This window comes from Rhinolophus sinicus, chromosome 14 (assembly GCF_057876585.1).
Source record: "Rhinolophus sinicus isolate RSI-liver-muscle chromosome 14, RSI-T2T, whole genome shotgun sequence".
Lineage (NCBI taxonomy): Eukaryota > Metazoa > Chordata > Mammalia > Chiroptera > Rhinolophidae > Rhinolophus > Rhinolophus sinicus.
In genome coordinates, this window is record NC_142514.1 from 22,983,744 (window position 1) to 23,009,022 (window position 25,279).

The 25,279-nt window shown below is 43.2% G+C and overlaps 1 protein-coding gene across 5 annotated transcripts in view; it reads right to left on the reverse strand.

The window, feature by feature from the left end:
* Positions 1 to 25,279, reverse strand: part of CSMD2 (CUB and Sushi multiple domains 2) — a 577,361-nt gene that overhangs the window by 67,185 nt on the left and 484,897 nt on the right. For all 5 annotated transcript variants that reach the window (XM_088791016.1, XM_088791015.1, XM_088791014.1 and 2 more), the window contains 7 exons: positions 22,723 to 22,932; positions 17,476 to 17,664; positions 14,836 to 15,013; positions 13,336 to 13,481; positions 2,359 to 2,439; positions 1,759 to 1,872; positions 385 to 573 (listed from right to left, as the gene is read on the reverse strand). In XM_088791016.1, coding sequence (XP_088647142.1) covers positions 385 to 573; positions 1,759 to 1,872; positions 2,359 to 2,439; positions 13,336 to 13,481; positions 14,836 to 15,013; positions 17,476 to 17,664; positions 22,723 to 22,932 — 1,107 coding nt within the window. The remainder of the gene's footprint in view (positions 1 to 384; positions 574 to 1,758; positions 1,873 to 2,358; positions 2,440 to 13,335; positions 13,482 to 14,835; positions 15,014 to 17,475; positions 17,665 to 22,722; positions 22,933 to 25,279) is intronic.

Sequence of the window (25,279 nt, forward strand, 5' to 3'; positions counted from 1 at the left end):
CAGGTGAAATTTTTAGGGTTCAGGGGTCTGGGGCATGCTGAGACATTTCCTCCAAATTAAAGAGCAAGTTCTTGCACCTTTTTCCTCCTACGGCCATGAAGGAAGCATGATGTTTGTGGACTCCCTAGGGGGTTGTGATATGACCCATTCATTGGTTGACATTCAAAGTGCTAGCTCTGGGTGGGAGTTAGATGAAGAAAGAGTTCTGTACGGGCCCAGGCTGCAGTAAGAGCAGCCCTGCTGCTTGGGCCATTAGCTTCCATGGTATCGGGGTGTCTGTGGTAGAGAAGACATGTGGAGCCTCTGGAAAGCTCTGATTGGTAGGTTGCAGCATAGACCCCTGTGGTTCCCAAGCAGAAGGGAATGATACAGAGTATGACTTACCATCAAAGATCTCAAACTCGTCATACTGCTTCTCACTGAGGAAGTACTCCACTGTGAGGGAGATGTTGTAATCGGGCTCTACTCTCACCAGCCAAGAGCAGGTCTGGAACTGGGGATAGCTCCCTGGGTAGCTCTGACTCAGGATCACACCCGTGGAGTCTGTCAGAAGCTCATTCGTTGGGCAGTGCACTTGGAGAAAGAGAGAGAAATACCAGGCACATGGGATGGAGAAGGAACTAGGCCCCAAACCTGTGCTTTTCTGTGGTACAAAAGACAACCATTGGAAAGTCAGTATTTGCGCATACAAAAAGTCCCCAACATTCCTCATACTCCTCCAGGGCAGGAGGTGACTTCAGATTCCGTGTCAATGTCACCATATGGCTGAGACTCAGGCCTGGCCAGTTGGAACAAATCAAGGAGATTCTGGAGCCGAATGCAGGCTAAAGTTCACTTTTATTGGGGTTGTTTTTTTGGTGATGGGCGGATCAGCTCAACTGAAATAGACAGTTACTGAATTTCTCAATTCAGTATTGGGGCAGCCTAATTCTGGGGCTTGTGGCTTCTCTCTTCCCCACTAGGAATCCACATTGCAGAGTCTCTCTTCTCCTGCTTTGCAAGAGGTGGGGGAGAATCTGACCTGTTCCTCCATAGATGGTTAAATATTTGTTGGGAGCAATAGTGTTAGAAGCAGTAGTTGGGCCAGTAACAATAAAAATAGCCATCGCTGAGCAGTTACGACGTGCCAGGCACAGTTCTAAAGTGTTACATTATTAACTAAGAGCTACATGATTAACTCATTTAATTCCTCACAATAAGCTTATGGCATAAGCAATATCATTATCCTTATTTGACAGATGAGAAAACTGAGGCACAGGACAGGTAGGTGTCTTGCCCCAGGTCAGATGCCTCCTGAGAAGTACTGGTTTTGGTCTTAGTTGGGATAAACTGGTGAAGTGAAGTCCTCTTCTGCCAAGGAAGGCCTCACCCTGGAGTGAAGACAGCTGTGGTCTCTCAGTTGCCTGGTTCGGCACACAAGACCTTGAGCTCATTTACAGTCCAGTAGGGAAAGGTTGGTGTGTTGCGACTACTCCTCCCCGAGGTCCCAGAACACCCTCCTTCGAATAATCAGTATGTCACTTCCAGGGAATGTCAGTTAGAAAAATGGAAGACAGAAATGAATGTGGCTACTCTGGCTAATTCCCGGGCTTGGACGCAGGAGCAGGGCAGAGAACCTATCTAGAGCAATCATGCACTCAGTCATTCAAACAAATATTCACCATGTGACCTCGTCCTTCCTGGCCAGGGACTGGGAATGTAGAGAGGGCTGTTTGGGGGGAACTCTAGACCCATGAAGGCATGGCTCAGTGCAATTACCTTCACATATTGGGGGTGGGCCCTCAAACTGCAGGTAAGTTCCAAGCTTGCAGGTCAGGATTTCATTCCCTACCAAGGTAAAGCCAGGGAGGCACCTGTAGCGTACGATGTCACCTGTCAAAGAGAGACCAACATGGGGATTCCCCAGAGAGGTCTGGGCAGGGCTGATCAGCACCCCTTAGCCCAGCAAACCCACTTCCAGGCAAGACGATTATTGGCAGGTTGGGCTCTGTTCAGGTTTAAATAACGAGCTCAACTCCAATCCAATGACCCAGACAACTGCTGCTCCCCTCTTATAGATCAGCTTTGCTGAGCCTAAGAATGTTTTCCCATTCCAGGAACTTTTTATCATGTCTTGCATGGGTTTATTTCTCAAAAACATACTGACTTGAATCACAGAAGAAGGCGACTTTCCTAGCTCCTCTGCCCAGGTGTGGCAAGAAGGAAGGGTGAGTGTAGCTGGCATAATACCAACCCTCTTGCACTGGGCCTATTGTTTCTCTCTATGGATGGGAGGGAGAGCTGAGCCCCGCTGGCTAGCCCCTACCTCTACCTGGCCCCTCCTGGCCAGCCCCCTGCTGCTGGCTTGGGAGGTGGTACCTATGTTGAATTCTTCATTCTCTGTGACGACTTCAGCATTGGGGAGGATGGTGGGAGGAGGGCATTTGGTGAGTGGATAAGCTGAAAAGACAGAAACAGGTAAGTCAGTGTGAGAGCATCCTTCTTGGGGCACGAAGTTAGTCATTCATTGTTCAGTGCTTCACTTTCTGACTCTCCATTCATTTACAGAGCAGGTATTAATGAGTATTTATCTGTACACAGAGCAAGTTTAACCAAGCACTATTTTGCTTGTCTGCTGTCATCCTTGTTTATTAATGCAAAAACCAGGAACCATATATTAAGACTAACAATAAAGGAGAGAGACTCTAAGAAGGCAGTTACAGTCACCAGCAGTGAAGAGAAGGGGAGAAACAATTTTACTGAGCACCTACTATGTGTCAGGTACTTTCACACGCTGCCACCTTGAATTCTCACAATAGCTGCCCCCCCTGCGAGGTGTTCTTCCTCTACTTACGAGGAAGCTGAGATTCAGAAGGGTTCAGTTACTTCCTGACCACACAGGAAGTAAGTGGCACAGGCAGGATGTGAATCCAGCTCTGGCTGCTCTCAAATCCCGTATTCTTTGCACTACTCAGCATCTAAATATTGTGTGTGGCCTGCGTGAGTGCCCGCTGAAGTCAGCTTGTTTACCTCCTGACTTTCGCCTAAACACTTCTGGCTTCAGTGGATTTTCTAAACTGGAAACCATCCTCTGGGCAGAGACTAAATTGCGTGTGGATGGTGTGAGGGAAATTTTTGTGTGGACTCATAACTTGGTTTTCATTCATTACCTGGCACATGGCTAAGTGCTACATAAGTGTTAGCTGTGGTTGCTGTTATTATTATCATTTTCAAAGTCACCTCAATCCCTGCTATGTTTTGTAAAAAATAGCATTCTTCCTTTAAAAAATGACAAATGTAATACATTGTCATTAAAGAAAATATGAGATTTTCTAAGAAAACAGCAGCAGGAAAATAAAACTCATCCATAGCCCTCTTAGAGATAACCTCTAACGCTCTCCTATAAGTTCTTAGAGTATTTATTCTCTGCATATATAAATGTTTTCTCTTACAAAAGTTGCATCATGTTTTATACATTTTGTTGATTCTTGTGTACTTACTATTATATTGCAAGAATTTCTCCATGCAATTAAATTTCTTCAAAAACATGATTAAAATGACTATAGGATATAATTATACGATGTACTAAAATGTATATAACAAACACTCTATTGTTAACTACTTAGGTTTCCAAAGTTTTGCTATGTAAAATAAAGCAGCGATGAACATCCTACTACATATACATCTTTCATGATGGTCTTTTCTTGTTTTTTTTTACACGAGGAATGATTCAAGTGTATGAACTTTTTAAAGTATAGGCATCTCCTACTGAATGTCAGTAATCCCTTCCTGGAAATCAGATATTCTCTGTAAAGATGCTAAGTAGGAGCCTACTTCCAATTATTCTGAATGGGAAAAAAATTATAATGTATAACCCAAAAAGTTTTTAAAACAATAAAATACATACATATATATATATACAAATGCATATATGTATATGTGTATTTGTATGTGTGTATATATATATATATATATACACATATATGTGTGTATATATACATATATGTGTGTATACACTTACACACACACACACACACACACACACACACACAGAGGGTGCCAAAAAAATGTATACAGATTTTAAGAAAGGAAGAAAGTGTATTAAAATTATGCCGATGGTAACCACTTTGAGCACCTCGTGTAATTGCAGAAGTCAAACGTGACCTGTGTTCATCTTTTGTTATCGGTATATTTTGAGTATTACAATTTTAATAGTCTTTTCCTTTCTGAAAATGTGTATACCTTTTTTTGGCATCCTCTGTATATATGCAACAAACCATCATGCTAGAAATCATATTCTGGAAACACCACTTCATGATCACCCAACACTTAATACAGCTGTAACAAAACAGCAGTTCTATGCACTGTAACACATACACTTTGCAAACTGCACCAGAAACAAGTGCACCATGTGAACCTATTCGGCTGGAGACACTGTAAAGCCCTAGGCAGAAACAAGGGCTACAGATGAAAGACGATGGGATGTGTGCAGGGCAGCTATAGGTGGTAGAGTACAGCTCACAGACAACATGGTCTGTGATAACTGGCAGAGCCAACAGCATCTGGGACACGCATTACAGATAGTTACAAGGGATTGTACCATTTTACTGACTGTAGTTGGAATGTAACTCAGGACATTGTCTGCATATAGTTTTATTTAAACTGTTGTATTATGTTTCGAGGATTTAACTTTAATTTTTTTCTACAAACGTGCCAGGAGAAAAATGTATTGAAAGATACGTAAGCTTTATGAAGTGTGGATATTAAAACCAAGAGGCACCCTTGGGGTAACCAAGCAGGTTTCACTTTAATTTAACATAAACCAGGGAGAACCGTGACTGCATTGGATGCATGCTTCCATTTTTCTGTTCAGGAAAATTGCTTCAACAGACACCAGCAACAGAGCATCAGTTTCTCCAACACTGGGCACTATCCTTCTTCTTCCTCCCCCCTTTTAAAAATTTTATTAAATTTATTGGGGTGACATTGGTTAATAAAATTATATAGGTTTCAAGTGTATAATTCTATAATACATCATCTATATATTGCATTGTGTGTTCACCACCCAAAGTCAAATCTCCTTCTGTCATCATATTATTTGACCCTCTTTCCCTACGGTAATCACCGTATTTTTGTCTCTGTCTATGAGTTTTCGTTGGTTTGTCTTGTTTGTTTGTTGCTTTCATTTTTATTTCCCTCTTATGAGTGAAATCATATGGCTCTTGACTTTTTCCGTCTGACTTATTTCGCATGTTGGCACAAATGGCAGTATTTCATCTTTTCTTATGGCTGAGTAGTATTCCTTTGTATATACGTATCACATCTTTGTTATCCAATCATCTGTTGAAAGACACTTTGGTTGTTTCCATGTCTTGGCCACTGTGCCTAATGCTATAATAGAGGTACGTATATCTTCATGAATAATTGTTTTCAAATTTTTCTGGTAGAACCCAGAAGAAGGACGGCTAGGTCACATGGTAACTGTATTTTTAATTTTTTGAGGACTCTCCATACTGTTTTCCATAGTGACTGCAACAATTCACATTCCCATCAGCAGTCTATGAGGCTTGTTTTTTCTCCACAGCATCTCCAACACTTGTTATTACTTGTCTTGTTGATAATAGCCATTCTAACAGGAGTGAGGTGGTATTTCATTGTGGTTTTGATTTGCATTTTCCTAATAGCTAGTGAAGTTTAGTATCTTTTCATATATCTGTTGGTCATTTGTATGTCTTCTTGGGAGACAGTGTCTCTTGGGAGAAGTGTCTGTTAGGTCCTTTGCCTATTTTTTAATTGGATTGTTTGATTTTTTGTTGTTGAGTTGTATGAGTTCCTTATATATTTTGGCTATTAACCCCTTATTGGAGGCACTGTTTGCAAATATAGTCTCCCATTCGTTTGGTTGCCTTTTTGTTTTGTGGATGGCTCCTTTTGCTGTGCAGAAGCTTTTTAGTTTGATATAGTCCCGTTCATTCATTTATTTTTGCTTTTACTTCCCTTGGCTTTGAGGTCAAATTCATAAAATTCTCTCTAAGACCAAGGTCTATAAGTTTAGTACTTATGTTTTCTTCTATATTTTATTGCATCAAGTCTTATATTTAGTCTTTGATCAATTTTGAGTTAATTTTTATGTATGGTGAGATATTGCAGTCTAGTTTCACTTTTTTTTTTTTTTTACGTGTGGCTTTCCAATTTTCCCCGCACCATTTATTGAAGAGGCTTTCTTTTCTCCATTGTATATTTTTTACTCCTTTGTCAAACTTATTTGCCTGTATATGTGTGGGTTTATTTCTGGGATCTTAATTGTGTTCCATTGTCTATGTGTCTGTTTTTCTGTCAATACCATGCTATTTTGATTATTGTTGTTTTGTAGTATATTTTGAAGTCAGGGAGTGTGATACCTCCCGCTTTGTTCTTTTTTCTCAGACATTCGACAAGATACAACATCCAGTTATGATTAAAACACTCAGCAAAATGTGTATGGAAGGAAAGTACCTTAACATAATAAAGGCCACATATGACAAACCCTCAGCTAACATGTCATACTCACTGGTGAAAACAAAGTTCTTTCTCTAAGATCAAGAATGAGACAGAATGCCCACTCTCACCACTGTTAGTCAATATAATCCTGGAAGTCCTCGCCAGAGCAATCAGGCAAGAGAAAGACATAAAAAGTTTCCAAATTGGGAATAAAAAAGTAAAATTGTCACTTTTTGCAAATGACATGATTCTTTATATAGAAAAGCCTAAACACTCCACCAAAAAAACTATAAGAAACAATAAACCAATAAGTAAAGTTGGTTACTTATCCTGAAATAAGTAAAGTTTCAGGATACAAAATCAATGTATAAAAATCCATTGTGTTCCTATATACTAACAATAAAATTTCAGAAAAAAATAAAAAAATAACTCCTTTTGTAATTGTAACAAAAAGCATAAACTACCTAGGAATAAACTTAACAAAGGGTGTGAAGGACCAATACACTGAACACTGTAAGACAGTCTTAAAAGAAACTGAAGTAGACACAAAGAAATGGGAAGATATTCCATGTTCATGGATTGGAAGAATCAACATAGTTAAAATAGTCATATTACCCAAAGCAATATACAGATTTAATGCAATCCCCATCAAAATTGCTATCATTTTTCTTTCATCTTATTCATTTAATGATCATTTATTGAAAATTACTCTTAAGTCCGGCACTGTGTTAGCTGCTGAGGCTGGAAGGGGAACTAGACATAGTCTTGCCCTCACTAAATTTAGAGCCCATTAGGGGAAACAGTCATGAATCTTAATCTATGTCAACTTGATAAACAACCAAAAGAACAGAATTTCTTTTCTTTTAGTTGGCATTTGTTAACCAGTTAGGTTAAACATTTTTCATATGTTAATGAATATTTGCATTTCCTTTTAAAACTCTCTATTCATGTCCTTTGCTCCTATTTTTCTTGCAAATTTGAAGGACTCTATGTATATTTAAGATTGGGGAGAGAGGATAGATCTTGAGATTACAATGCTAAGTGAAATAAGTCAGACTGAAAAAGCAGAGAACCACATGATTTCACTGAACAACAAAAGAACAAGACAAACAAATGAGAAACAAAAACTCATAGACACAGACAATAGTTTAGTGGTTATCAGAGGGTAGATGAGGGTAAAGGGGATCAAATATATGGTGATGGAAGGAGAACTGACTCTGGGTGGTGAACACACAATGTGATTTATAGATGATGTAATACAGAATTGTACACCTCAAATCTATGTAACTTTACTAACAACTGTCACCCCAATAAACTTTAATTAAAAAAAAAAGACTGACTTTTGCCTCTTAAATATATTTATTCAATTTATCATTTGTTTATATTTGTTTATGGCACTCTTGATTTGTAGAATTATTACATTTTTATTTAATCTATTTTCTTTTCTTTTTTTAATTAAAGTTTATTGGGGTGACATTTTCAATGATTTGCTTTATAGAGCTTTTTAAAAATTTGATATCTTCCATTCTCAGCCTCATGTTTACCTTTAAAACATACCTTCTAAAAACTTCTAAGACATATTTAACTTTTACAGAAAAAATATCAATAAAATGAAATCTCCACCTAAATACAGCCTAGATATTTTATATTTTGTGATTACTAGTTTAATCAGGTGATTTCCCATTATATTTTAAAAGTTATACTTTAAAAAAATTATAAATTTTGCTTAGTGAGAAAGCTGGTGAAATACTGAAAAGCAAATGAAACAAAAACTCCCGAAATCCCACCACCTGGGCATAACCAGTTAGCATTTTGGTGTATAACCTTTGATCTTTTCTAGACAACCTCCCTTCCCCCAAACACACACTGCATCTACCTCGTTATTGCTGCAGAACTCCAGGGCAGGGGACATTTAAGACTTCTCTGTTTCATTTTGTTCCTATCCTCCTTACTCCCCTTGGGGGTGAGGCACTGGTACAGCTGAGCCAGACTCCAGTATGTTAACATGCTAATTAGTGGGGAGGGCTCATTGCTTTACATCAGGTAGCAGTCAGCTCAACAATAACCAGTGCAGACCAGTGCAGACCAGTGTAAGAAAGACTATTGTATTCTTTCTCACTGACTCTTTCTGGATATGTTTTCTCATGCTGATGGCTGTGCTGGATTGGCCTCTCATTTGAAGCTTTTAAAGCCAAATTAATTTAGGGAAAAAAAAATGTGATTCATTTCACACGGTTCAGTTCCATTCACCAGATGACTCAGGGCTCTGCATTTGGGTTTGCGGTCCAAGCCCAGATAATACTAAATTTTTTTTTTTTTTTACCATTGTTCCTTTTATCTCTCTCAAGAACCTCACAAGGTGGGATGGCTGCAGTCTAGCTTAGTAGTCCAGAATTACTATATCCTTTGGTTATACCACTATCTGAACTCCCAAAATCAATTGCTTTTATTTACGTTATAATACATAATAAACATTTTCATTAATCAATGAATTGTATTCTATGTGAATGATTTTTTTCACTTTATTTATTTTGACATTCAATATTATTTTATATTAATTTCAGTTGTACAGAATAGTGGTTGGACATTTATGTAATTTAAGAAGTGATCCCCTTACTAGTCTAGTACCCACTTGGCACTATATATAGTTATTACCATATCATTGATTATATTTTCTATGCTTTACTTTACATCTCCTTGACTATTTTGTAACTATCAATTTGTACCTCTTAATCCCTTCACCTTTTTCACCCTAACCTCCAGCCCCCTCCCATCATCATGATACATCTAGTACCTTCCCATCTGACACCATACATAGTTATTACAATATTATTGACTATATTCCTTATGTTATACACTACATCCCCATAACTACTGTGTAACAACCAATTTGTACTTCTGTCTCCCCATTTTGGCTGCCTCCATGTGTTTGTTTCTATGTATTAGGTAGGGCTGCTATGTCTCCTAGTGTTAATAGAGTGGCCTTATGCAGTAGGTGTGCTGTGGGACCCAGTGTTGCAGTCTCCCTGGTCACCTGAGTCAGGTGCTCCAGGTGAGTCCCTCGTGTGGGTTATGTGTGTCTTCCTCTTGTACTTGAGCCTTGGTTGCTGTGTGCGTGTCAGTGGGAGTGATTCACCATTGGGCTGATTTGTCCTGAGGACTCGCCATGATTACAGTGGAAGAGCTGTGGTGCAAGGGCTGACCCTACAGAGCACAGTTTGCTTTAGCGGGGCTCTGGTGCCTGCCTAGTCTGCCCTTTCGGTGTATCATCCTTGGAAGCAGCTGTATGATGCTCTGTCTTGGGTCTGAAGCTGGCCACTGGGCATGCCAGCCCTGGGGCCTCCTGCAAGGGAATATGCTGCAGGCCAAGTTTAGCCTCAGCCTTTGCCCTGCCTTGCCACAAAGCAATCTGCAGGTGGCCGGCACTGTGCTGGGCTTGGAGGTGTCTTGAAAGGCCAATCTGCAAATTGAGGCCAGTTGTTGTTAGTGCTGGGCTTAAATCTGCTCAGCCAGAGGTAGGGGACATACCATGCCAAAGCCAGATGCTGCTTGTTTGGGTTTTGTGAACCTTTGAGAGATTTTAGGAAAGTCCACAGCATGAGCTAAGACTGGTTGTTTATATAGAAAAGCCACTGGAAGCAGTTTGGGTGTGCCCAAAAGTTGGGTGGGGTGTGGCCTCAGGGAATCACTAGGGCAGGGTGGATGAAAGTTGATAACCAGTTTGATGAAGACTTACATATTGGAACTCTTATTTTTCTGATTATCAAAGTCAATAATCCAGTATCTATTGATTCTTCCCAATGAAACACAAGGATATTTCCTTTCTCCAATCCTTCTAACAACTTGGGCATTTGTTAATATAAAATTATTATTTTTAACCTTTTAAGAAGTACTGTATTTGCATTCTGTTTTGAATCTATATTTTCAATTATTATTAGACTTAAATCTGTGATTAGCTAGTCAATGCTTCCCATTTTTATCTTGTCTTTTATGTATTTTCTTTATATTGAGGTATTCACTCATCCCTCAGGCAGTTACATCCTTGAGAAACAATTCAAATTGAGAGTATGGGTGACACTAATTTTAAGCTCTTGGATATTGGCAAATGACTGTCTCTTGCCTTCACATGTGAAGTTCCCAACTATTTTTTCCTTAAACATCTATAAAAATGCTTCCTTTATTTTCTGGAATCAAATGCCAAAAATAATTAGTCTGAGAATTTTTGCTTTTGGCTCCTTGTAGTTAACTTCCTCAGCCTGGATTCTAGTAGATTTTCTCCACCCTTCATCCTTATAATTTGAAAATTTGTCAGGCTTAAAAAAAAAAAAAAAAAAAAGTCTCCCGGTATACAGTAAATTCTTTTACTCTATATGCAGAGGATTTTTTTTCTTTTTTCTTTTTCACAGTATATCTTTTGTTTACGCACAGGTTTTTCTTCATTTCATAAGAAATTTCTATTTCAACCTTCTGGTTCTTTTTTCCATAAATGGCTTTTCTCAGTACGTTTGTTCTTTGTTCACTGGATCTCTTTATTAACCATCTTCTCCCCCATCATTTTCAAGTCTGCCCTTTTCCATCTTTGTCTTGAGTTTTTTCAGGCTTGTCCTTCACATCTCTGGATTGCTTTTCTATGGTATTGGTTCTGCTCTTTGTTGATTCTTATGCCAATTTAAATTGGGGCACTGCATGTCTTTCAATCCTTTTAAAATTATTTTGAGCAATCACAAAGCTATAGGAAAAGATGGAAGTATAGTACAACACACTTTTTCATGAACTAGTTGAAAGTAAGTTGCCAACACGATGCCCCATAACCACAGAATATTTTAGTGTGTCTCCTATAAGCAAGCACATTCTCCACATAACTACAACACATCCATCAAAAGCAGGGAATTAACACTCATGGGCTGCTACCGTCTCATCCTCACATTCCATTCAAGTTTTACCTCTTGTCCCAATAAAGTCCTTAATAGCAAAAGGATCCAGTTCAGAATCATATGCTGCATTTCATTGTCATGTGTCTTTAGTCTCCTTTAGTCTGGAACAGTTACAAAGTCTTTCCTTGACCTTCATGACTTCTACACTTTTGAAAATTACATGCCAGTTGATTGACAGTATGTAACACTGTATTCCATTACTCCTCTGTTTAGGTTTGCCTGATTCTTCATGATTACATTGAAGCTGTGCCTCTTGGACAGGATTGCCACAGAGGTGATGCTGGGCTCTTCTCAATGCCTCCTACCAGCTGGGGTATGACTCCAGTTTGTCCCATACTGATGATGCTCACTGGAGCCACTTGATTACGGTGCTGTCCTCCAGGCTTCTCCACTGTAACACTAGTCTTTTTTCCCTCTGTAGTCACTGTGTTAGGAGGTAGTTTGAGGCTATGTAAACATCCTGTTCTTCATACACCTTTATTTAACTAAGTAATTAATTAGTTAATACCTGGATGGATATACATGGTGTCCTGGTTAATTCAACAGGTTACCATTTAGTACCAAGATTAATTATTTTGATGTTCAAATTATCGCCATTTTGGTCAGTGGGAGTCCTTTCAGGTCAACTCTATGTCCTTCTGGCGTGTCTCCATCATTCCTTACTACTTCCTTGCTTTCTGCCATAAGCTGTTTCAGGCTTACCTTGTATTTTCTCTGTCCCAGTTTTGGAATTAGCCATTTCTTCAAGGAGCCATAGTTCATTTTCATGGGCCATGGTATCCAGAAACCATATCATACTCACCTTGGGCCATAGCTCCCTGGGAATGACAGTTAGAGTTGTGCTATGGCCATGGTGGCATATGCTGTGAACATGATTATTTTCCTATGTCTCTTTCTACCTCTCTTTCACTATCTCTTCCACTACCTCTTAGGGCTGAATGTGTTCACGTTTCTATAAACGCATGTATGATGTAATAACACCATATAGTCCCACCAAAGCAGAAAGTGCAGAACTGAAGGAACTGGGAACAGAACGAGGATCCCAGTGTGTGGTTTTGGGCAAGTCCTCAAGCCTTCCTTGGTCCTCATTTCTCTATTTGTAAAGCAAGGGTAATAATATCTGCCTTATTACCTCAGAATTCTTATAAGTCACAAACTCCCAGCCCCTTATCCTACAGGTGAAGAAACTGAGGTCTCAAGTTGGGGAGAGACCTGCACAAGGTCACACACCTGGCTTAGGGTGGAGCCAGGAATAAAGTCAAGCTTTCCTGATTTCCAGTTCTATATGTAATGCTCTGAAAATTGTACACATGGAGGATTATGCCATAGATGGGTGAAAGCTCACTGAGAACTTTCTATAAGTTTTCCTAAGCTGTGTCCACTATAATAAAAATGAAGAAATATCCAGGTCCATAAGTTTGGATTCTTAGAAGAAAACTGTCTGCCGATAAAGACAAACCCACTCTCAATCATTCATGCTCCTCCTGCTTAAATTCCCCCATGAATTCATTTCTGCATAGTACTTCCTGTGACGTCAACAGAGGTCCTGGATTCCTTTAGAGTGGAACAACCATCTAGAAGGTTTTAAGGGACAAGCAAGGGCACAGGTAGATGGATAACCAGCCAGTGAGTTGATGTGAATGAGTGGGATGAGAAGCCCCACTTTGCTGCCTCTAAGCTTGGACTTGACACCAAGGAGCGATTCATGTGCTTCTCTGCCCTAGTAGTGTGGAGGAGGAGAAAAAGTTACATTTATGGAGCTCTCTGCTGGGAGATTTCACATAAGCTAACACATTCAGTTCTCATAACTCTGAGGACACTGAGGCTGAGAAGCTATACAACTCATTCAAAGTCACATGACTGGGAATGGCGGAGCCAGGGGTCAAGCCCAACCTTGACTGGAGAGCCTGGCTCTTCCCACCGGCCAGGCTTCCATACTGACCAGAGAAGGCTATGGCGAAGATCCCACCTGTGGCCACATCACGGTGGAACTTGAGCAGGACCTGGTTGGTTGAGCTGTGCAGTATTTTCTTAGCCAAGTTCCTGGTGAAAACTCCAAGCTGTGGAGCTGTCTGCTGTGGCCCATCCCTGTAATAGGAAAGAAGGTCCTGGCATGTTACTATGGCTGCCTGCTCTACCTGGTGCCGTCAGTGATCTAAGAGAAACCTGGAGTGGGTGGCTATAACTTTTCTAGCACCCAATGCTGTCTTTCCCCTAAACGCCTCTCTTTAATTTTTCCCAACTTGGTCTCCTAACAAAGTTGACAGAGTTCGTAAAGCCCACATTTATTTCTTATTCATCTGATTCTTTACCAGCTCAGTCTCCTTACCGGGCGCCCGGGCAACACTGCCACCAGAGAGGCATAAGCCATGGAGCAGGGCTGTGGGTCTTACCCAATCCGAGGCAGCACTGGGACAGGGCTATGGAAGAGGTGCGGGAAGCTCACGGAACTATCTATGCCAGCCCATTTCCTTGTCCCCCAGGCAAGGAGACATGACCATGTTACCTTTCTGGGCAAAGGATTTCTTCCTTGGAAAATTATCTAGTCCCTTCCAACTGTTCTTAACTAGTGCCTAGAAATTAATCCAGGGAAGTCTGGTTACAGTTATCCATACCTGGGAACTTGGGAAAGAGAGTCCCACTATCCCCTATTGATTCCCAGGATGGTAGTAATCTCCAAAACAAAGGAATTTTAAAATTATATCTTTGTCCAAAGATCAAGGGGTTTGGAAAAAACTGTCTAGAAAACTGTACTTATCAACTAATAATTTGTATTCCTATTTTAAAATGAACTCAAGATATTCTAACCATATAACTCAAGGCTGAGCTGTCCAATTTGTAACCATTAGGCCACATCTGGCTATTTACATTTAAAGTAATTAAAATTAAATACATTTAAAATTTAACAATCAGCTCCTTAGTCACTCTAGTCACATTCAAGTACTCAATGGCCACTTGTAGCTAGTGGCTGCCATACTGGAAAGCACAGATACAGAATATACCCATCACTGCAGAAAGTTCTGCTGGGCAGTGCTGGCTCAGCATGAGATGTCCAGTGGGACTTCACAAAACTCCACTCCAAAGCTCTTTCATCAGTCTGGGTGGCTTATCTTAGGAAATGCAGAATTTTGGTTTAGACTCTGGAAATACTGAGAAGTCTGCATACCTACGACCACTCCCATTCACACCCGCTGGTACTTCAATGGAGCACCAGCAGGAATCCAGCCTGGGAACCACTGCTCTCCCATGACTCTCCCTTCAAGGGGCCATAAGGGCTAACTGAAGCTGACCCCACATTCCACCGTCTCTATTTGAAACCCAGGCGGCTGGCAGTCATGGAATTCCATTCTCTTGGTGTTCTGAACAAATAGATGGGTAATCCAGCTTAGAGCCCAGCTCATGTCCCTTTCTTATTGGCTGCTGACATGGCATCTGGCCCTACCAGACGGTGACGAAGTCTCCGGAGGGCTCTGTCTGCAGCAGGCTGAGGTTGAGGCGGATGCCATGACCAATGGGCACGGTGATCAGCCAGACACAGTCCTGGGAACTGGAGTACGGACTGGGGAAGCCAGGGGAGTACACAGTGCCGTTGGAAGAGGTGATGTTCCCACCGCAGGGCACTGTAGGCAGGGAACACGAACACGTGAGTGCTGGAGACCACCTCTCACCCGAAAATTCAGATGACTTCCTAATGAAGTCCCAGCTCCCAGCACAAATCATCCTGTCCAAGGAGATCAGGGTGGGTGGGGAGAGGCGCTGGGGCTGAGGACGGCTGGGCCTGGCTTTCTCCATCAGTCCCAACACACCATGCCCCGTCTAGTCCTGATCTGCAGTGCAGATGCCTCTATGGGCCTGTCTCAGTCTCTGGCCTCCCTCTTTCTCTCTCTCATGGATGAGACCGGCCCAGAAGGAAGGACCCATGAAAGCTCTCCCTTCTCTTGTCCTAGAAATCGGGGTGGAGGAGCAGATGTTAGAGTGAAGGCTGCAGTACTTTTGCTGAGAAGAGACAAAAGGGAGTAAGGATATCAAAGCACATGGTTCTGTGGCACGGCACTCCCAGTCCACTGGGGTACGGCCACATACACTGGCATCTACAGCATAGGGACTGCATGCCATCAGTGTGGAACACCACAGGAACATTTAGGGAGCCCCTCATCTGGCTCTGTGATGGTGGGGAAGGATTTCTGGAAGAATCTACATTTCCACTCAGACCTGAAGGATGACAAGGGCTAAGCAGGAGAGGAGAGCAATGCTCGGTGAGGAAGGAACAGCATGTGCTAAGAACCGGAGGTAAGAGAACATGGCACATGGAAAAACTGAAAGTATTTCAGCTTAGCTGGAGTGCAAAGTCTGTGAGAGTGGAGAATACCAGGAGGTACGTGGGAAGCAGGTCCTGAGGGACATGGTATGCCACATTAAGGGGTTGGGAATCTACCCTAAGGGAGATGGGGATGCCTTGCTAACTTCTGAGTAGGGGAGTGTCAGGAGTATATTGGTGGTTTTGAAGACTCACTCCAGCTACATTGTGAAAAATGGATTGAGGGGTGCAAAACTGAAGGGTGGGAGAAGCTCATCTAAGTGGCTGCCTGGATTAAGGTAGAGGCAGTGGATGCATTTGAAAGAAATGGATGCATTTGAAAGATAATTAGGATGTAGAATTAGGAAGACTTGGTGAACATGGTAGGTAAGTGAGAGGGAAGCTGCCCCAATTAAGGGCTGAGTAACCAGGTGACTAGAGGTTCCTTTCGTAGATGAGGATTCGGTTTAATGGCAGAAAGACAATGAGTTCAATTTTGAATATGTTGGAATTTACATGTCTCAGGATAAGAGAAGAAAAAGATGACCAAAGGGGTGGCAGATAGAAAGGTAATTGGAAAAGAAGAGAATAAGGCATCAAAAAAGCCAAGGGAAGAACTTCTTCAGGAGGGAGAAGAGCTTCTGACTCAAGATATCCAACTGAGCACCACTCTTTTCTCCTCCTGTGATGCCATAAAAAGACAAACAAGGTGGAAAAAGGAATAAAAGGAAGAAAGTCCACAGTGAAGCTTGTCATAGAGCACATGACCAACCAACTCATGATGGACGGGTTATGCATGGGGATAGTTCTGAACATCTGAAAAACAAACTAGGGGTTTAATAGTTTAGAAATTGCGATCATATATTCTGATACCAGCACAGTTCAGTTCTGCAAACAAGGTCTGTTTTTCTATGGAGAGTTAATACTTCAAGCTCACTGTCTGTGAACCAGTTACCATGCTGGGCACTTCACAGGAGCCATCTTGAAACCCTTCTAACTCTTAAGAGTAGAGATGAGAAGCCCCGTTGTACTAAGGCAGAAACTGAAGCTCAGAGAGGTTCAGGGATGGAGCCCAGGAGCTGGGGTACCTTCTCCTGGACTGTGCTGTCCTCCTGCCCAGCTTTCTCCTTTCAAGACAAATCCCAGCTTCTCTTTCAGGAAAATGCTGAGCCCCAAGAGTGAAAAATGAAGGAAAATGGAACTGAGGTGAGCAGATGGGGGTGGAGGCAGCACAGCGTCTAGGTCTTCTTCCATCCTGGTTCTGGCGAATGAAGACCCAGGAAAGTGCCACCTCTCTCTCCCTGGTATTATCAACTCAGATTCTCCAGGCACACGTAGGAGGAAGAGAATGAGGGGGGCAGGGCAGGTGAAGAGGGAGACAAGAAGTTTCCTAGAAAGAGGCTTTATTCTCTTCTCCCTTTGGGAAGGCGCCATGATCTCTACCTTTCTATCCCTCAGCACACCACTGGCTCCTCCACCCTCATGTACAGTCTTCCCTTCTGATGGGAGACATTTAGCCCATCAGGTTGGATATTCCCAAGGGCTGACTATGTTTTTCCTTGGCTGTGGCCCACACCTCCTCCAGGTCCTCCCTAGCACTGGCCCAGAGTTCTGTCCCCCAGACTCTTCCCTGGATAGGCTGTGTCCCATCCATATGAAAGCAGATGGACAAGGTTTGCCAGGACCACCCAGCATGAATGATCGCAGGGTGCAGGCAGGTAGATGTAGGACTACGCTAGATCAATCTGCCCAAGAAAAATCCCAAGGGATGAGGGAGGGACATACCTTCACACCTGGGCAGGGGGTGGTCCCAGTTCCGGTTGGTGCCATGTTGACATGTGAGGACAGGGTGGCCCATCAGTTGATATCCTGGAAGGCACTCAAAGGTCACCGATTGTCCGACATTGTAGCCAGCTCCCCTCACAATGCCATTGGCAAAGGGCTCTGGGTCTGGGCACTCTTGAAGTTCATAGGCTGGAAAAGATCAGGAGAAGAGGCTACTTGATTCTCTCTGGGCATTTTGTCCCCAGCCAGAAGAGGAGCGGCAGGGTTACCAGTGATAAAGCATCAAGACTTGGACTGTACTGGCATATAGTAGGAGCTCAATAAACGGTGTGTGTTATTATTGCTTCCATGGGATAAGGAGGCTCAAGGAAGACGATGCCAGACTGAACCGTTGTTTTCGAGCACCTCCTTGGGGCCAGGTGTTGACCTGGGTCTTTCACGTGTTTATCTCATTTAACCATGAGGACAGTGATCAAGACCACAAACATAGGAGGTAGCGAGGACTTGAGTGTGGTCTTTCCCACCCTGAGAAGCCTATCAGGAAGGAAGGAACCTGGTGGGCACAAGCCAAACCTGTGGCAAGGGGAGAAACTATCCTGAGGGAACAGCTGGGTTAAAAGGAATGCGATTGCCATACAAAGAAGTCCTTCCAAAGAGCCAGAAGTCTGCTTCATGAGAATGGGTGGGTCTGACTCAAAACCTGACACCTTGATGGAAGCAGCTGAGGCCTGCCACACAGGGAGAGGTGGCTGAGGGATGTGCTGAGCACGTGCCACAGAGCACAGCCTTTCACTAACTGGATCCACAGGACAAAGAATAGCCTTTGTGGCAGTAATCGGGCCCACCCTACACAGGAAATTGGCAGTGAGAGTAGAAGGAACATTCCTACAGTGGAAATTCTCAGTGGAAGGAGTGGAAACCACACGAATGCTCCATGGCAGTGGGTATATTTGTCACATGTCATAACAATATAAAGAACAACGCTCGTGAAGCTGACATTTCCTAAGCACGCCCTCTGTGATGGTGGCTGTGTTATGCATTTCCATTTGATATGTACAAAGAAGGCTTACTGGGAAGAACTGGGCAGGTTTCACTGAAAAATCATCAAGGTAATTGGGTGTGTCAAAAAACTGAGCAGCTATAGTGGGAGTGGGTGGGGTGGTCAGCCAAAGGAGAGATGTGGCCCTGTCAGCAGCAGAGGGTTTGGGAGATCTGGCAGATGAAAGTCATAGTAGAAGCAAGGTAGGTGACCGAATGGATGGGAGGAACCTTTAAAGAGAAGTGTCACTGGGCATATGTGGACTCATCGATGGTGAGGAACCTAAGGAGAGGGGGCCCATGTTAGAACCAGGAGCAGCCTTAAGGAGTGTCTGGGTCTGTCTTATAGGAAGAAGGTGGACTTTTCAAAAAGAGAGACATTTAAGTGACAGTACCTAGGTTGCTTTCCTACTGAGAAAAATCTCAGAGCCCGTTTCTGCCAGGAGAAGCTTCAAAGAGAGAGATTGGGCCTACAGGGCAGAAACGAACCCTAAGAAGCAGAATCTTCCGCTTCCCTAAAGAAGGGCTCCTTTAGGGAGAGTAGCTGGGTTTGTCCCACAGGAGACACTACAGTGGAAACAGATACAATTTCAAACAAAGTGCCATAACTAAGAACATTAATAATCATGATACCTAATATTTTGGAATAATTCTATGCCTTGTCCTTCTGCTAAGTTCTTTATGAATACAACCTCCTGAGAAGTTTTAATGGAATAATTTAAGCCTGCCAGACTGGGAGACCTGGGTAGGAGTAGCTGATGCTGTGATTGAAAATTTGGGGGCAATATTTACCTGAAGAAGGGAAAGGAAAACCCCAGTCTCGGAAAGTCAGAGTATCTAACAGAAGGAAGTTTGAGTAAAAGTAAGGAGTTGGATTTCTTTCAGAGAAAGTCGAGGGACCACAGAAGCCGGGCCTCCTTGTCAGCAACAGCCTCAGTGGTGACAGGTGGCTCTGTCAAGAAGCAGGTCTTTTCATAAAAGAAAAACCTGGGGTGAGTGGTTAGAGCTTCTTTACAAGGTACAACTCCATAGGGCTAAGGAAGGTGTCAGTGGAGAGCGTGGGCCTATCGGGCAGGAAAAATTATTTGGGTCTGTGACAAACTGTAAGGCCTCAGTGAGAGTATCTGGGCCTTGGGCACAGAGACAACCTAGTCCAAGAGTTTGGGGCCATCAAACAAGAAGCCTTAATGGAAGTCGAGGTCAAGTCTGAGGGGGAGCAGCTGCCCTGACACCAAGTGTGGTTCCTTATGTAGCATCAGGACCATGGCCCACCGGCAGGCACTGAGGGAGTAGCTGGGCCTGTGACCCAAGGGAAGCCTGAAGGGGAACATTCAGGCAAATCATGTTGGGAAAATGTGAGTGGGAGGAGGTAGGCCCACCACGGCTGGAAACCCCAGTGGGCATTGCTGGGCCTCTCACACAGCTGGGCCAATTCCTGGTGGAGGTGTTGGGCCTCTGAAGACATACATAGAACCTACCTTGTTTCCTGCTCCCTCCCCCTGCACCACACACAGGGAAAATCCTCAGGGGACTGGGCCTCTGAACATGTGCCGTCAGTGGGTATAATGGGCACATCACCGAGGAACGCTACCCCAGAGTGTTGGCCTGTCGTTCCAGAAGCCTCCGTTTAGGACCTTGTGCAGGGAAGCCTGAGCAGGAGTAGGTCACAAAGGTGAAGGCTGGGGAGGGGCTAAGCCCGAGACCAGGGCTCCATGGACGTAGGGAGGTCTCTTCTATGAGAGGGAGCTGACGGAGTCTGAGGGACTCTTCTACGGACAAGGGGGCTTCTCACACGGGGAACGGGGTAAGTGTCTGAGTCCATCACACTGACTCAGTGGGCAGGCCCCAGAGCAGCTGTCCCTATCACAACGGTGGCGTCATCAGTACTTGTATTTATTCAAGAAGAGAAGCCTCCGGGAGAGCCCTGTGGCTGTCAGAGGGTGCAACAAATTCATATGTTGGAGTCCTAGCCCCCAGTACCTCAGAATGTGACCTTATTTGGAGATAAGGCCTTTATCTCTCTTTACCTAAATTACAAGAGGTCATATCCTAATCCAATACGATCGGTGTCCTGATGAAAAACGGAACTTTGGAGACAGACACAGAGGGAGAAAACCATGTGAAGAGGAAGCCAGAGATGGGGGTGATGCTTCTACAAGTCAAGACGTGCCAGAGATTGCCAGCAAACCACCAGCAGCTAGTAGGAGAGAGGCATGGAATGTATTCTTCCTCACAGCCCTCAGAGGGAACGCTGATTTGGGGACTTACAGCTGCCAGAACTGTGAGAGAATAAAGTTCTGTTGTTTAAGCCGACGCAGTCTGTGGTGCTTTGTTACAGCAGCCTGAGTCAACTCATACACAGGGGAAGCCTGACAGGGACGTGCCTCGGGCCCAGAGAGGAACGCGGACCACGAACGTGGGCCTGAGCCTTTTCTGTGACAGGCTGGAGCCGTCTGATGTATTACGGCCGATTTGACAGCCCCACGCCGCCCACCGAGGCTGTGCGCACTTAACCGGCACAGACAAGCTTCGTTAAGTAAGGCTGGCCCCTGTGACAAGCCCACACACAGCTTCATTGGGTGTGGCGGCGTCCTTACTACCCATGAAGATGAAGAGTCACTCTTTGGGTAAAAGGCACAGCTTCTGGCTACCGCTTCACTGGTGTGAGAGGCCCGGCTCGTCCTCCTGAGGCTTCCCCTGTGGTGACAAGCCCAAGCACGCTCACTGAGGTTTCCTCCAGAGCGGACACAGCACTCGAGGAGGCAGCACCTGTGTGACTGGTGCAATGTGCCCACCTTGGAAGACCCTGTAGGCCTTCCCAAAATGACAAGCCCAAATCCACGCCAGCATTCATTTCTGACAAGGGATGAGAAAGCCAAATGTCGGAACATTAGATATAGAGAATATTCCATATTTACGTAGAACACACAACCCCAAAATTCATGAACCGTTACCTATTTTCCACAGGTACATATAACATGTATGTCAACCCATGGCACAAAGATCTGGAATGATCACAACAAAACAATAGTGGTTACTTCTGAGGAATAATACTGTGTTTGGAGGCTATAGACAAAGAGCGCTTGGCTTTCTCTGTGACGTTTTAATGTCTTTATTTCTTCCTCTCTTTTTTAACAAGGTGAGTGTGTTTGTAAAGTGTGTAAGTAAACATTAACTTTAAAAAAGAAAAATGCAAAACAGTATTTATAATATGATGCAGTTTTGGTTAAGACATAATAATATAGTTACATCAATATATGTAGAAAAAAATGGGGAAATCAAACTGTTGAGAGTTGATAGCTCTGCATCAGGTGGGGTTGGAAATGGGATTATGGGAGAACTTTTGGTTTTCTGTGATGCACTCATAAAAACACCTGTAATATTTTAATTTTTTATAAGCATGTATTAGTATTGGAAAAATCTAAAAATGTGAAAACATCAGTGGAAGAATCTGAGAAATAACTTAGAACAAATGGTTCAGTCAGTCACACTAGGGAAGCATCTGAGAGAGAAGTCGGGCCTATCCAGGGCCACCACGTACAACTGCACAGGTTGGGCAAAATTTGCATAGTCACAGGTTATGGTCCCTCACACAGGGGGAGCCTGAGTTGGAGTGGATGAGGCTTGTTCCAGGGAAAATGTGCCGGAAAGAATGGGGCCTGTCACAGGATTTCACCTCTGGAAGGGGTGCTGCAGTGAGTGTGCTTGGGCCTCACACAGGAACATCCTCAGTTGGAGTACATGGGCCTGTCTCACTATGAAGGCTCAGCGGGGTCTCCTGGGATTGTTACTGGAATCCTCCATTATGTCATAGCTTTGCAGAGTGCAATTGGGCCTGACATACAGGGGAGGACCCAGAGGGAGTAAGTAAGCCTACCAAGGCCAAGGCAAGTAGCTGGCTGGACACTTAGGGGTACCTAAGATGGAACACTTGCTCGGGGAAAGCTGTTGGCTAATGGGCGTGGACAGAGGTTGAGCCTCCGAGGGCGCTGTTGGGCTGCCACCCTGGAAAAGGCTTGTCAAATGGGGTTAGACAGCTCCGCTGGGCCAGAGAGACATGCCACCGAAAAGAAGCCTCTGTGGATAGGCCTGCCACCACCCTCAGCCCTTCCTGTGTTCTCTCCCCTACGTGGGAGGCGGGGAAGATGGGAGACTGTGGGTAACAGATGGGATGGACAGAGGAGCAAACGGGGTCCGCCTTGTCCTTACCTTGATACTCCAGCTTGAATCCTGGGCGGTTCTGGGAGTGGTCACTGTGGAAATACACGGTGGTCTCGTGGGACGTGGACAGCAGGGAGCTTGGAAGCTCACTTCCACTGAATCTGCCCATCATGCGGCTGGTCTCGTAGGGGCCGTTCCGGATTTCTATGAAGTCATGGTTGGGCTCCGTGGAGAAGTTCAGGAACTGGATGTGAGCTCCTGGGAGCAAGACAGAGGCAGACAGTGCCCAAAGCAATACAGTCCTGCTTCAAATGTGCCACCTCGTGAAAGCATTTCCTGCCAGAGCCCACGTGTCCCTACTGCTGACTTCCAACCCAATGAGACTTTCCAGAACAGACTTTGGGAGTTGCCAGTCCAGTCCAGTCTCTTGTCTTCTGGCAGGACTGAACTGAAAATACATTGTTCACTCAAAAGGAAAGACATCAGTCATTTCAGAGCTCCATCTCAAGTCCATTTTATTGGATTGAAAACAAAGTTCAGGATCAACACTTGATTTAAATTTGTGATTCTTACGTCTAATGTCAGTATAAAGATAGCTTCGCTAAAGTAAACCATTTACTTAAAAAGAATATCCCCCCCCAACCCAATTGAAAGACATGAACTTCAAGACTGGCATTTTCTAGAACACTTATGATAATTCAGAAATATAAGGCTTAGGAAAATACATTGTCCCATCGGCTCCATTAAGAAGTGAAGTTTATACTTTGGGATCTTATTGGATTAATCAAGAGCTAACAACCTGACAGGTTAAATGACTAATTAAATCCTTAACTGACATATTAACATATTCTTTGTAGAATGGAGGTGGGAATATTAATATTTGCTTATGATAAGATTTCTTAAAATTAGGTTACTATTAAAATCATATTGAAGAAATATATTTACTGAGCAGCGGAAAATGTCTACAATGCTAGTTGTGAAAATATGATTGCAAAATAGTAGGTTGTACATAATTTTCATTTTTGTATTTAAAAACTAGAAGAATATTCATTGGTTCACTAACAATATTTATTGAATATTGCCATGCGTCAGGGCTGTGCTGGGCACTGCCCGGGGATGAACAAGACCAACAAGGTCCTCGTCTCCATGGGAGTTACCTTTCCAAGGTGAGGACTGAGCTGTTAGTGAAAGTGTGGTGGGATTACAGGTAATCTTCATTTTTAAATTTGCTCATATGTACTTCCTAATTTGCTTAGAATGAGCTCATGTGTGTGATGATTTTGCATCTGATTATTTGAAGGATAAAATAAGACTTGACATATAACATTGAAGACACTTCATGTCTCCTGCCCTTTCCATTCCCCACTTTCCTCCACAGAGGCAGTCAGTATCACGAATTTGGAAGATACCCTTCTAACTCATGTTTTTAAGATTCTTAAGTAATATCTGGGTTTATTTGTTTTAAACATTCACATCAATATATCATTGATATACTTTACATACAGTTTTTTAAACTTATTTTGTATTCAACATTGCAATTTTCAAGGTCTATTCATGTTGATATATACTCATAAAGATATAGTTGATTGATTTTAATGACATATTAATTCCATTTTATGAATTATCCAACAACACTATTCACTCCCCTACTAATGAACATGTAGATTGTTTCCAAACTGTGGCTAATTTTGCAATGAGCACTTTTATACACATCATCTGTGACACCTATGCTTTCCATTCCACTGCCCATGTATCATCCCGACACTGTGGGCTACACGTCCATCAAAGGGGCTCTTTAAAGACTGCAGGAATTCTGAATTGAGCCCCTGGAAAGAACTGGATGTGACCACTGTTATCTAGTGGCAGCAGCTTGTAAATGTAGTGGCTCTTTACACATTGAAGCCACGTTAGGGACTGTGCTGGAGTCCAACAGTCACTTGGAAGCAAGGGATCCTGGTCCTTATGCAACTGGACCCTGCAGGAGGCTTAGTCCCCAGGGGCTGAATAAGCACCCAGGACTTAGAGATAGAGAACTCTAGTGATCGAACACCAGGACTTAGAGAGAACAGTGATGTGACATTTAAACTTCTGTTTTCCTTTGATGCTGCCCTCCTCTACCATCCCTCTATCATCTGAAGTTCTTCTGGCCCACGCCTGGATGCAGAGTTACAGGGTCTCCTGTCTCCTCTTTCCTCAGTGTCTCAACATCTGAGGTTTCCCAAGGCTGCCGACATCATCATCATTTTGTCCCCGATCACCTGTCCCTGGTTTCCTTCAGAAGATGGTACTAAACATAAAACTCCATCTTTTGCAGGGTCACCAATTTCTTTCCACCTCTCAGAACAGACGTAAAGAAGGCCAGTTTAGATTGCCTTCTCCATCAGAAGACCCATTCTAGGTTGAATAATAAGGGACAAAATGAGTGGTCTTCATTCCTGAGGTTACAGCCTAGGAGGTGACTACAGTTCTGTGCAGGAAAGATCCCCTTGGGACATTTTGTTCCTAGGAGCAGGGCAATGATTCGGTCAAGATGACCTATTGGGACAGCCCATCAGTTCCATGTCAACACAAGTCCTTTTCTCATCAACATTTGGGGTTAAATTAT